This window comes from Triticum dicoccoides, chromosome 3B (assembly GCF_002162155.2).
Source record: "Triticum dicoccoides isolate Atlit2015 ecotype Zavitan chromosome 3B, WEW_v2.0, whole genome shotgun sequence".
In the NCBI taxonomy this organism is placed as follows: domain Eukaryota; kingdom Viridiplantae; phylum Streptophyta; class Magnoliopsida; order Poales; family Poaceae; genus Triticum; species Triticum dicoccoides.
This window is the reverse complement of record NC_041385.1, coordinates 553062059-553076355: the sequence shown is the minus strand read 5'-3', so window position 1 is coordinate 553076355 and position 14297 is coordinate 553062059. Positions and strand designations below refer to the sequence as shown.

Genomic DNA, 14297 nt, shown 5'->3' with positions numbered 1-14297 from the left:
CATACCACTTACCAACTGGGAGGACATGGTCCCCAAAAAGTTGGGAGGATTTATGATGCATGAGCAGCGAGGAGGACCTGGAGGACAAGAAGGAAGAGAAGGAAAAGAAGGAAGGGGGCTACCCTCCAAACCCCTACTTATATAATCTGCAAGGATCACTTCCGAAATCTCCTCTACGGCCTTTACCTCTCAAATGTGAGAATAAAACACCAACTCCAGATAAGATTAAGGACAAGATTGACGAACTTGAAGCAATCTCTAAAGCTTATGTCCGTACTATTGGAGATGGTATTGACGCCTACTGGATGATGACTAAAGACCTTGAAAAAAGGTCGATGTACTCTAAGGTAGGGGTGGATACCTCATCAAGCTTATCCTTGAGTTATCCTCATCAAGCCATGAAAGTTATAGCCGAGAGGAAGTCATGATGATTTTTGCTCGCTTCAAGGGTATGTCTAGTGCATGCAACTAGAAGAATGATAAGAAGTCCGCACATGTGGATAAGGAAGAAGCACCAGCTGAGCCTCATGAAAATTAGGTATTAGGATCATGTCAGCTTGATTTCAAGCTTGAGGGAGATCGGCGAAAAACTTTGTATCATTATCACTTTGCATGTTTATGGTTTTGCTAAGTCGAGTTAATTTATTTTCAGTTTGCGTAATAAATTGTGTTGCTAGCTCCTTATGAGCAGGGAAACAATTACTTATTCGATGAAGAGTGAATTTTGATGATGGATGATGGTATCGCGACGATATGGTATTTTTGTAAGATGTATGAATTGCGATGATGCTATTGTATTTCTTACTTTCCAATGGTTATAGGTCTTCCACACCACCAATGTTGATTACTAACTATAAGTTATCAATCCTACGTGTAATTACTCTATAGAAATAAACAGAACAACAAGAAGAATAGTAGTGAAAATAAAAGCCAAGTTATCCATACTTTACTTTGAAATTAGCACTTAACTTGATCATCTTTGTTTCACCCACGACCATCGAACATGCTTAGCTTTCATGGTCACAAATAAAATAGTGAACGACCGCGTCGTGAGAAAATAAGATTATTTGACATGCTATGAGGAAATGAAAATGACCAGTCGGAGTGTTAAATCCAAAGTGAATGGAAAGTCTATGTCTGTAATAATTTATTTCATAGGATTGTCGTTCCTCCGCCAAGTAATCGATCACTAAAGGTGTGGAAGTCACTCTAGTTATCTTGATAGTAGGAACAAGAGTGTTCATATTGGTTCAATATGTTTTATATTTATTGTTTCGGTGAAATGTATTAATCCGAATAAAATAATTCACGCTTCATCTCCGTGACGACCTTGTTCTCTCAGCTGCGATCTTCTCCTCGGGGATGAGCAAAAGTCTAAACTTGGGGGAGTTGATGAGTCCATTTTGCTTCACTTGCTACCCCTCATTTTAGCATCATAGTTGCAGGCTTTTTGGAATTTTACTGCTTTTGCACAACCTTTTTCCAATTTCGCCAGATTCCTAAAGGAGAAGGAGATTTCGAGCATTGATGAGAAAACATCTATTTCTTGGCAAAAATCACGCTAATTGACGTCATAATAGGCTACCAAGAAAAGAGAAGACCACGTGGAAAGAATACCAGCCACGCCAGACTTCCAGAAAGGATGCTAGAGTGTGGTACGAGCATTGCCCACTCCCGTTATGCATTGCCTCATTCTGGTTAATTATTACATCTCCGTGTGATTGGACCTTGCAGATGACGAACAGATAGGCCAGAACGATGAAACAAAAGCAACAAACCTCACCTCCGGAGGGATCTGGGAGGGGGAGGGACGGGTGGTCTGCAAAGGGCAACATCACACCATCATCTCGATAAAGGAGACTACGATCATGACCACTACCACCACCATCGTCATCATCCACATTCTCGACATCGATCCCTCTGATCTATTTCATCTTGTTTTAATACCAAACCTTAGTGTGGATTCATACATGTGTTACATTAGTCATCATTCATCAGTTATATCCATGAACACCATGATAATGTCTATTGTCCCTATGTCTAAGTAAAACCCTAGTTCTTGGGGATATGGATGAATCAACATTTTCCTTAATGGACATGAATGATGTTACTATAATTGGGACGTGGGGATGCAAAGGTTCCGCGGTGACAAATCTATCTCCCACCTTTGCCGACATTTGATAGGGGCAATAATGGGGACCCCAAAGCCTTATGTCGCGTCCACGGGGAGACCCGTAATCATCATCACTTCCACTCGACAGGGAGATGGATGGTGGTAGCATACGTGATACGAAGATGCGACAGTATGCAACATATCTTTATTTGGCTCTGCCCACACGGAAAACATGTAACGTGAATTTTGTATCTGAATTTAAAATTATGTCTATGCACGATTAAGTAACAAACCTACTATTGGTAAATTCGGACTCCTTTAGAATGCTTTAGCCCATTTGCAGTTTCCACCACTTTTCATTACTCTTTTGTCCTTTATTACCTTTTCTAGCGCACTTCGATTCTCATTTAGACACACTTGCAATATTTTCGTCTTCACATCATTTTTGCTTTGGATCGCAAATAGCTTGTACGAACTTTTCAATAAACCTCTACAAGATGCAAAAACCATTTTCTAAGCTCCTTATGGGATCGATATTCTTACTTCCAAAAGTCTACATCTGTACCCTATGCATTTGCATCACTGGACTCACCAACCGTGCCATCTGCCGCTCGCGCCTTGGTGCATCAGCCAATCCAAGCTAGGGCTTCCGCCATGCCTCCATCGGCCCTGCATCCCTCGATAGCCCCTACGATCTCCATTTGTTTGCGACATCCCTGCACCTCTTCTGAACCCATGAACCTTCGACTCCCCTCCACGGGCGACACCACTACCAAGTTTTCCCTGGCTCTGGGTTGCTCCTAGCTCAGCCTCGCCTCCTACCTGTGCCTCGATGTTGAGTCCTTGTCTCCGCCTCAGGGCTTCGGGCAAAATTGACCAGCACAAATTGGATTTTGAGGCAACTGATGAATAGCAAATGCGCAAAGCTAAAACATTACCTAATATTTGACGTGACGAGATTGGCCAACTTGTAATTCCTGTCTTGCATGGTATTATTTGTGCCACTTAAGAGATAGCATCTTCTAAGCCTTAGCAAAAAAGACAAACAACAAATTTCATGAGGTGCCTTTCTAATCTGATTGTCATGGCACGCTTTAACATCATAACTGCCTGCAACTGAGATTTACGCCCAATGGGAAACCTGACACCCCGTGACAAGACCAAAGGCGAGTTATCGTATTCCTAAAGAAGTTCCCGTTCCATACAACCGTTTTGGTCAGCTCAGAGCCACGCAAAACGTAGCGCGAAACGGAAGGGGTGGCTCGCGCGCGCTCGGCCGCTCCGGCCGGTATAAATACGCGGCGCGGCCGCGGCATCCCTCTGCAGTTCTCCGCGCTCTGCCTTTAGCAACGGACCAACAGTCCAGCTCCAGGAGCGAGCGAGAGAGCGAGCGAAATGGCACGTTCTTCCTGCGCTCGCACGGGGTCACGGGTGACGCGGTGCTTCCCATGCTACGACGGCGACAGGACCGGCGAGTTCAACGGCTGCAACGTCCCCAACGATCTCCTGCCATCGCTGGGCGCCACCGCCGCCACCCAGCCGACCGCCGGCAAGCTCAGCAAGTACCTGGTCTCGCCTTACGGCCGGCGCTACAGGTACGGAAGCACGCACGATTGCTTCACTCAGTCGCGTGCTGTTAGATATATAGGCGGTGATGGATCGATCGTTGATGTGCAGGGTGTGGGAGACGTTTCTGATCTTGCTGGTGGTGTACTCGGCGTGGATATGCCCGCTGGAGTTCGCGTTCCTGAGGTACCTGCCCCGCGCGCCTTTTGTCGTGGACAATGTCGTGAACGGCTTCTTCGCGGTCGACATCCTGCTCACTTTCTTCGTGCCCTACGTCGACAACAAGTCTTACCTTGTCGTCGACGATCCGAAGAAGATCGCACTCAGGTGCTACTGCTACTACGTACTTCCTCAGGGTCGAGACGTTAGTCTCTCAGACACGCATGAATGCACTACTGTATTTACCTGTAGATCCTGCCTTGTTTCTTTTGGTTTGCAGGTATCTGTCGACCTGGTTCATCTTTGACGTTTGCTCCACGGTTCCATTCCGCTCCATCACCCACCTCTTCACCAGGCACGAGCACAGCCTCGGCCTCAAGTTCCTCAACGTGCTTCGCCTCTGGCGGCTGCGCAGAGTCAGTTCCTTATTTGCAAGGTACTACTAGTACAGTAGTATATGTAGCTAAGCACTGTGCACTTTGCATATATACCAAGCTAAAAATGGTCACCGGTCAGTACGTGCAACTTAATTAACAATAATGATTCTGTTATTCCTTTCCGTAGGCTTGAGAAGGACATCCGTTTCAACTACGCCGTGATACGCTGCACAAAGCTCATCTCGGTACGTCCAGATTCTCTCTTCCTTTCTCTGTAGTACCACCGTCACCGTGCAGTAGTAGTTCTTCCTCATGCATGCATGCATGCGCCACGGATGATATATGCAGGTCACTCTGTTCGCGGTGCACTGCGCCGGGTGCATCAACTACCTGATCGCGGACAGGTACCCGGACCCGGCGAGGACCTGGATAGGCGCGGCGCACCCGGACTTCAGGGAGGACGGGCTGTCGGTGCGCTACGTCACGTGCCTCTACTGGTCCATCACCACCATGACCACCACCGGCTACGGCGACCTGCACGCCCAGAACGCCAGGGAGATGCTCTTCGGCATCTCCTACATGCTCTTCAACCTCTGGCTCACCGCCTACCTCATCGGCAACATGACCAACCTCGTCGTCCACAGCACCAGCCGCACCAGAGACTTTGTACGTACTATATGCATCCACCATCCATTCCAAACTAGCATCATACTACTGCACTGCTCCCATGCATATTTGGGTTGTGATCATGGCTTGTGCATGACAAAAGTGCAGAGGGACATGGTTCAGGCTGCCACGGAATTCGCGGCGAGGAACCAGCTACCGCGGCAGATAGAGGAGCAGATGCTGAACCACATATGCCTGAGGTTCAAGGCAGAGGGGCTCAAGCAGCAGGACACACTGGACATCCTCCCCAAGGCGATGAGATCGAGCATATCGCTTTATCTCTTCTTCCCGGTGGTTCAGGGCGCCTACCTGTTCAGGGGAGTCTCCCCAAGCTTCATCCAACAACTGGTGAGAAACTTGTAAAGCCTTAGGTTGAAGGTGTAGGAATGGAAGGGTACTCGCAGATAGAGCATTAAATTTGGTTCAACTAGCAGGTAACGGAGATGGCGGCCGAGTACTTCGCCCCAAAGGAAGACATCATACTGCAGAACGAGTACCCATCGGACCTACACCTTCTTGTGACCGGAGAAGTGGTATGTACAGTAGAATCTTATGGATTTACAACGTTAATTATCTTGAACTCACACACCTTATAGGGCTTGCGTATCATTAATCAACGTGCATCTTCATTGACAGGATATTGTGGCGTTCCTAGATGGGACAGAGCAGGTACTGTTCCCGGGTTCATGACTTGACCAAATAACATGCAATGCAGAGTGCAACTGCAAAGTTGGTCCCTCAAGTACTTAACGTACTTACTGATAACGTGCACCTTTCAGGTTTATGGAAAGGCGACTGAGGGAGGACTGCTAGGGGAGATTGGGGTACTGTGCAACAAGCCACAGCCGTTCACTTTCCGGACGACCAAGCTATCTCAGGTTCTAAGGATCAGTAGGCCCAAGCTGATGGATATCATCCAGGAAAATGCAGAAGACGGCGAAATCATCAGGATCAATCTTGAGCAAGTAAACGTCTAAGTAACGTGCACCCTATCAAGGTATACACGGAATGAATGTATTGGCTTTGTGTACTTCAAATATACCAAAATTGAAGTATGGAACTATGAAAGGATACACCAAAATGATCTGGGGACTGGACAAAGGCTGAATCCTTGAGACGGTCTCTCGCCTATTGAAGAACGCGACTTTCTATTTAGCACAACAGTTTAAGTGTCCAAGACCCCGTATGTATATAGTATTATGACTTTAACGGGTGTAACGAGTGAAATAATTGTTCATTGTACTCCAACATAGTTAATTTGCACCATGTAATTGGGTACAAGATAACGGTGCTACCAATGATATCGAGGCCAACCACCGTCGTTGCAATGACTCACAACATGTATTCACCTAATCACCCTCCAGTTCTTTTTTTTTTTTTGTTCTTTTTTTGTTTTTTTTATCACCCTCCAGTTCTCAATGCACACAACCATGCACGAAGTTGTAATCACATAAAGGTTGTCGACTCCACTCCGTGAAAATCAGCCCCATTTCATCAAATCCACTTTAAAGCAGTTTCACCCAGGAGTTGCACTTTAACATACAACCGTTTATCTTGTTTGTCTTCCCGCTAGCTCCTGTTTTCATAGTTGAGAACTTTAGTGAGAAAGGTCTATCAGGGGTTGCTCTGCCACGCGCGCAAGGGGTGGGTGGGTGGGTGGGGTGGTGGTGGTATCCACTTACCAGTAGCGGTGTTGTGTAAATCTCCCACGAGAACTTTTTGAACGGTTTTTGGAGCACCCGTGAAGTGCTTCACGAAAAACAAGGAATTGTACAACAGATTTAAGTTTTTTATGGCGTGGAACATCATGAGGCTACCCCATTTGGCTTGCGCTTTTTAGAGCAGGCCCTAAGTTTACATAAGTAGATAAGAAGTGAACTCACAAGCGAGATTCTTGTTGCACTACTTAACCTAACAAACCTTCCAGTTGGACGTGAACACGCCCCAAAATGGAATCAAAACGCGTGGTAACATGGGAAGAGGGCAAAAGCTCAGAGCCTGCCATAAAAATTAGTGACTGGACGACCTGCATTGGACTATATATATTTTCACTCAAGACTTCAAGATATATGTAGATTTTGTGCCTTGATAACAAAGCGGTGTTGAATGATCTTTCATTACTTATTCAGGAGCTCACAAAAGTACATCAAGTGGCCAAGATAACAAAAGGGGTAAAGTTCTAGTCTCACTGCCAAAAACTTCTTCTATTGGTGATGGTGTGCTGGACTAGGGGTACTTGCTGATACGTCTCCAACGTATCTATAATTTTTTATTGTTTCATACTATTATAGTATCAATCTTGGATGTTTATTATGCAATTATATATCATTTTTGGGACTAACCTATTAACCTAGTGCCAAGTGCCGGTTGCTGTTTTTTTGCTTATTTTTGGCTTTTCAGAAAATCGGTATCAAACGGAGTCCAAACTCTATGAGACAATTTTTTCTGGACCAGAAGAGACCCTAGAAGCTCCCAGGAGAAGACCTGAAATGCCACGAGGCAGCGACAAGCCTGCCAGGCATGCCCCAGGGGACGCGCCCCCAGGCTTGTGGGCCCCTTGTGGCACCTCCTGACCTTATTCCAGCTCTATAAATTTCCAAATATTCCCAATACATGAGAGTTTGGGGAACGTAACATGCAATTTCAAAAAAAATCCTACGCTCATGCAAGGTCTATCTAGGAGATGCATAGCAACGAGAGGGGGAGAGCATCGACATACCCTTGTAGATCGCTAAGCGGAAGCATTTATCACGCGGTTGATGTAGTCGTACTCTTCGCGATCCGATCACGATCCAACTGATCTAGTGCCGAATGGACGACACCTTCGAATTTAGCACACGTGCGGCTCGATGATGTCTCCTCCCTCTTGATCCAGCAAGCAGGAGAGGAGAACTAGATGGGATCACAACCAACACGACGGCGTGGTGGTGATGGTGGTGGTGGAGCACCGACAGCGCTTCGCTAAGCGTCGCCGGGACGAGGCGGTGGAACTACGGAGTAACGGGGGAGAGAGGGGGGTCAAGGGCTTGGTGTATCCTCTTGGGGCGCCCCCTCCCCTCTATATATAGGTGGAGGGGTGTGGGAAACAGCCCCTCCAAGCCCTAGGGCGTAGCTAAGGGGGAGAGGACTTGGACTCCAAGTCCAATCCTATTCCTACTAGGACTCCTTCCTTTTTTGTCTTCCCTAGCCATGTGGGCTTTTGAGGACTTGGTGCGCCTAACCCAATAAGGACAAGGCACCTCACCACAGCCCATGCTAGTCCTTGGGTCGGGATGAACCCACTTGTGGACTTTCAGACCCCTCCGGAACCTTCTCGAAGCTTCCCGGTACAATACCGAAAAAACTGCACCTTTTTCCGGAACCCAAAATATGACTTCCCATATATAAATCTTTACCTATCGACCATTCCGAGACTCCTCATGACATGCAGGATCTCATACGAGACTCCGAACAACATTTGGTTACCACTCATCAAATATCTCAACACTACTCTAGCATCAACGAACGTTAAGCGTGCGGACCCTACAGGCTCGAGAACTATGTAGACATGACCGAGACAACTCTCTAGTCAATAACCAATAGCGGAACCTGGATGCCCATATTGGCTCCTACATATTCTACGAAGATCTTTATCGGTCGAACCGTTATGACAACATATGTAATTCCCTTTGTCCATCGGTATGTTACTTGCCCGAGATTCAATCGTTGGTATCTTTATACCTAGTTCAATCTCGTTACCGACAAGTCTCTTTACTCGTGCCATAATACATCATCCTGCAACTAACTCATTAGTCACTTTGCTTGCAAGGCTTCTTATGATGTGTATTACCGAGAGGGCCCGGAGATACCTCTCCGATACTCGGAGTGACAAATCCTAATCTCGATCTATGCCAATCCAACAAACACCTTAGGAGATACCTGTAGAGCATCTTTATAATCACCCAGTTATGTTGTGACGTTTGATAGCACACAAGGCATTCCTCCGGTATCCGGGAGTTGCATAATCTCATAGTCAAAGGAATATGTATTTGACATGAAAAAAGCAATAGCAATAAAACTGAATGATCATAATGCTATGCTAACGGATGGGTCTTGTCCATCACATAATTCTCCTAATGATGTGATCCCGTTCATCAAATGACAACACATGTCTATGGTTAGGAAACTTAACCATCTTTGATTAACAAGCTAGTCTAGTAGACGCTTACTAGGGACACGGTGTTTTGTCTATGTATCCACACATGTATCAAGTTTTCGGTTAATACAATTCTAGCATGAATAATAAACATTTATCATGATATAAGGAAATATAAAATAACAACTTTATTATTGCCTCTAGGGCATATTTATTTCGGTCTCCCACTTGCACTAGAGTCAATAATCTAGTTCACATCGCCATGTGATTTAACACCAATAGTTCACATCTTTATGTGATTAACACCCATAGTTCACATCGCCATGTTACCAACACCCAAAGGGTTTACTAGAGTCAATAATCTAGTTCACATCGCTATGTGATTAACACCCAAAGAGTACTAAGGTGTGACCATGTTTTGCTTGTGAGAGAAGTTTAGCCAACGTGTCTGCCACATTCAGATACGTATGTATTTTGCAAATTTTTATGTCTACAATGCTCTGCATGGAGCTACTCTAGCTAATTGCTCCCACGTCCAATACGTATCTAGATTGAGACTTAGAGTCATCTAGATCAGTGTCAAATCTTCCATAGATATAACTCTTTACGGTGAACTCTTTATCACCTCCATAACCGAGAAACATTTCCTTAGTCCTGCTTAAGGTAACTAAGGATAATTTTGACCACTGTCCAGTGATCTACTCCTAGATCACTATTGTACCCCCTTGCCGAACTCATGGCAAGGTACACAACAGGTTTACACAGCATGACATACTTTATAGAACCTATGGTTGAGGCATAGGGAATGACTTCCATTCTCTCTTTATCTTCTGCCGTGGTCGGTTTTGATTCTTTACTCAACTTCACACCTTACAATACATGCAAGAACTCTGATACGTCTCCAACGTATCTATAATTTTTGATTGCTCCATGCTACTTTATCTACTGTTTTGGACTATATTGGGCTTTATTTTCCACTTTTATATTATTTTTGGGACTAACCTATTAACCGGAGGCCCAGCCCAGAATTGCTGTTTTTTGCCTATTTCAGTGTTTCGAAGAAACGGAATATCAAACGGAGTCCAAACGGAATGCAACCTTCGGGAACGTGATTTTCTCACCGAACGTGATCTAGGAGACTTGGACCCTGCTCCAAGGAACAAAAGAGGCGGTCATGAGGGTGGAGGGCGCCCCCCTGGGCGCGCCCCCTACCTCGTGGGCCCCCTGTTGCTCCATCGACGTACTCCTTCCTCCCATATATGCCTACGTACCCCCGACAGATCAAAAACGGAGCCAGAAACCTAATTCCACCGCCGCAACTTTTTGTATCCACGAGATCCCATCTTGGGGCCTGTTCTGGAGCTCCGTCGGAGGGGGCATCTACCACGGAGGGCTTCTACATCAACACCATAGCCCCTCCGATGAAGTGTGAGCAGTTTACTTCAGACCTTCGGGTCCATAGCTAGTAGCTAGATGGCTTCTTCTCTCTTTTTGGATCTCAATACAATGTTCTCCCCCTCTCTTGTGGAGAACTATTCGATGTAATCTTCTTTTTGCGGTGTGTTTGTTGAGACCGATGAATTGTGGGTTTATGATCCAGTATTATCTATGGAAAATATTTGAATCTTCTCTGAATTCTTTTATGTATGATTGAGTTATCTTTGCAAGTCTCTTCGAATTATCCGTTTGGTTTGGCCAACTAGATTGGTAGTTCTTGCAATGGGAGAAGTGTTTAGCTTTGGGTTCAATCTTGCGGTGTCCTTACCCAGTGACAGAAAGGGTTGCAAGGCACATATTGTATTGTTGCCATCGAGGATAACAAGATGGTTTTTTTATCATATTGCATGAATTTATCCCTCTACATCATGTCATCTTGCTGAAGGCGTTACTCTGTTTTTAACTTAATACTCTAGATGCATGTTGGATAGCGGTCGATGAGTGGAGTAATAGTAGTAGATGCAGAATCGTTTCGATCTACTTGTCTTGGACGTGATGCCTATATACATGATCATTGCCTAGATATACTCATAACTATGCTCAATTTTGTCAATTGCTCAACAGTAATTTGTTCACCCACCGTAGAATACTTATGCTCTTGAGAGAAGCCACTAGTGAAACCTATGGCCCCCGGGTCTATTCTCATCATATCAATCTCTATCGCTTTATTTACTTGCTTTGTTTTTACTTTTCCTTTTACTTTTCACTTTGCATCTATCTATCAAAAATACCAAAAATATTATTTATCATCTCTATCAGATCTCACCCTCGTAAGTAACTGTGAAGGGATTGACAACCCCTAATCGCGTTGGTTGCGAGTAGCTATCGTTTTGTGTAGGTACGAGGGACTTGTGCGTGGTCTCCTACTGGATTGATACCTTGGTTCTCAAAAACTGGGGAAAATACTTACGCTACTTTACTGCATCATCCTCTCCTCTTCGGGGAAAACCAACGCAGTGCTCAAGAGGTAGCAAACTCTTTCTTTGACTGATCCATTTTGAACTCTTTCAAAATCTTGTCAAGGTATGTACTCATTGAAAATCTTATCAAGCGTCTTGATCTATCTCTATAGATCTTGATGCCCAATATGTAAGCAGCTTCACCGAGGTCTTTCATTAAAAAAATTCTTATTCAAGTATCCTTTTATGCTATCCAGAAATTCTATATCATTTCCAATCAATAATATGTCATCCACATATAATATCAGAAATGCTACAGTGCTCCCACTCACTTTTTGTAAATACAGGCTTCACTGTAAGTCTGTATAAAACCATATGCTTTGATCACCTAATCAAAGCGTATATTCCAACTCCGAGATGCTTGCACCAGTCCATAGATGGATCGATGGAGCTTGCACACTTTGTCAGCACCTTTAGAGTGGACAAAACCTTCTGGTTGCATCATATACAACTATTCTTTGAGATATCCACTAAGGAATGCAGTTATGACATCCATTTGCCATATTTCATAATCATAAAGTGTGGCAATTTCTAACATGATTCAAACGGACTTAAGCATCGCTACGGGTGAGAAAGTCTCATCGTAGTCAACTCCTTGAACTTGTCGAAAACCTTTTGCGACAAGTCGAGCTTTTGTAGATAGTAACATTACCATCAGCGTCAGTCTTCTCCTTGAAGATCCACTTATTCTCTATAGATTGCCGATCATCGGGCAAGTCCACCAAAGTCCACACTTTGTTCTCATATATGGATCCTATCTCAGATTTAATGGCCTCAAGCCGTCTGTCGGAATCTGGGCTCATCATAGCTTCTTCATAGTTCGTAGGTTCCCCTTGGTCTAGTAACATGACTTCCAGGACAGGATTACCATACCACTCTAGTGCGGATCATGCTCTGGTTGACCTACTAAGTTCAGTACTAACTTGATCAGAAGTTTCATGATCATCATCATTAGCTTCCTCTCAAGTTGGTGTAGGCATCACGGGAACAGATTTCTCTGATAAGCTACTTTCTAAATTGAGAGAAGGTACATTTACCTCATCAAGTTCTACTTTCCTCCCACTCACTTCTTCAAGAGAAACTCCTTCTCTAGAAAGGACCCATTCTTAGCAACAAAGATCTTGCCTTTGGATCTATGGTAGAAGGTGTACCCAATAGTTTCTTTAGAGTATCCTATGAAGATGCACTTCTCCGATTTGGGTTCGAGCTTATCAGGCTGAAGCAGAGAAGAAAAAAAGTAAAAAAAAAAGTGAGAGAGAAAAAGAAAAAAAAGATATTTCAGATCTATCTAGACTCAATCTAGTAACTGAATTCGGATTGGAATCTGTTTTGGGCAGTTTCAATAAAATAGACATATCTTTCTCATATGAAGTCTGTTTTGGCTTCACGAGTATTTAAATTAAAGCTAGTGACGAGCCGCATCTAAATAGTAACAAAAGATTGTTCAATATTTGGCACCTCAAAATCGGCTTCTAAATTGGTCTTTTTACCCTCCGAAGTTCGTGAACAGTTTGTTAAAGTTTTAGGCCGGTTTTAGAATTGTTTGCCTCTTTTTGCATTGGAAAGCTTGAGAAAGTAGCACTTTTGAGAAAAAATATTAGAAAATTGGCACAAACTTTAATAGAGGAAAGTTGGAGAGAGAGTGTTTGGTACATACTGGTTGGAGCTTCTTTCCCATCATTATCTTTACTGTCATTGTGATCTTTGCTTATATCTTGATGTTCACAGCTATTCATATCCTTTGTTGTTGCTAGTTGTGCTATGTCATAACCTTATTAGTGTTCTTGACTCGCGTCTCTAGTCCGGTCTAGCCTAGGCCGGCACAGTATCATTGTTGAACGTTTATTCAACATCGCATCTCTGAATTGATTATTGCTAATCTTTTGCTACTATATATTTACTCCGAAGTTATTCAACACCGCTGGTTGCCAATCATCACCTGCTGCATGGTAAGAACTTGTAAGACATTGATATTTGCTTTACCATGAGCAACTTACCACCACATCCTAGTAGTTCATACGAACATTATTCTCGAATTTTGTTTCTTGTTTCTACTAATCATGATAGGTTACTGAGATAGAAGTTCTTGGACGACGTACACTCTTTCACCACCACGAGAGGTGCGACAACACACACAAGCATATATTTACTATACGTTCACCCGACAATCACTTTACTCAATCTTCGGAGTTATTCAACACCGCTGGTTGCCAGTCATCACCTGCTGCATGGTAAGAACTTGTAAGACATTGATATTTGCTTTACCATGAGCGATTTACCACCACATCCTAGTAGTTCATAGGAACATTATTCTCGAATTTTGTTTCTTGTTTCTACTAATCATGATAGGTTCCGGAGATAGAAGTTCTTGAACGACGGACACTTTTTCACCACCACGAGAGGTGCGACAACACACACAAGCATATGGTCAGGTCATCTCTTTACCGCCATTTCAGGGTAGATTTAATCATGTTATTTATCTAGCTTGAGAGCTTGAAGTAGCACAAGTTTTTACTCACCATGATTTTTCCGAACTTGAGAGAGTACGACCTGCCACTCGAGCATTTGTTGGTTTTGCTTCTATTTGGTGGAGTGGACACCGTAAGAAAAACATTGATAACCAACCCACAACTTGGAAAATTTTGAAAGCTATAACGAGACATCAATTTGTTCATGCTTACTATCATCGTGAATTGCTTCGCAAATTAGAAGAATTAAAACAAGGCAGTAACATTGTTAATGCTTACTACCAAGAGTTCAAATTTAATATACATCATTGTGACATAGATCTATCTGAGGATGATACACATAATAGATTTTTTCGT

At 43.9% G+C, this 14297-nt stretch overlaps 1 protein-coding gene across 1 annotated transcript; it reads left to right on the top strand.

Annotated features, from left to right (window-relative positions):
* The first annotated feature begins 3455 nt into the window (after nucleotides 1–3455).
* On the top strand, nucleotides 3456–6207 carry LOC119281530 (potassium channel KAT3-like). Its single transcript, XM_037562029.1, has 9 exons — nucleotides 3456–3708; nucleotides 3791–4006; nucleotides 4119–4274; nucleotides 4403–4460; nucleotides 4564–4881; nucleotides 4990–5229; nucleotides 5316–5414; nucleotides 5518–5550; nucleotides 5661–6207. Exons 1-9 carry the CDS (start codon nucleotides 3509–3511, stop codon nucleotides 5856–5858), a joined length of 1518 nt encoding a protein of 505 aa, XP_037417926.1. The 5' UTR covers nucleotides 3456–3508; the 3' UTR covers nucleotides 5859–6207.
* The last annotated feature ends 8090 nt before the right edge of the window (nucleotides 6208–14297 follow it).

Excerpts from the sequence above, each read along its gene's own strand:
- LOC119281530 (XM_037562029.1), top strand. The coding sequence starts at position 3,509 with ATGGCACGTTCTTCCTGCGCTCGCACGGGGTCACGGGTGACGCGGTGC. Across the intron at positions 3,709-3,790 it reads CCTTACGGCCGGCGCTACAG|GGTGTGGGAGACGTTTCTGA; the intron begins GTACGGAAGCAC and ends GTTGATGTGCAG. Across the intron at positions 5,415-5,517 it reads TTCTTGTGACCGGAGAAGTG|GATATTGTGGCGTTCCTAGA; the intron begins GTATGTACAGTA and ends CTTCATTGACAG.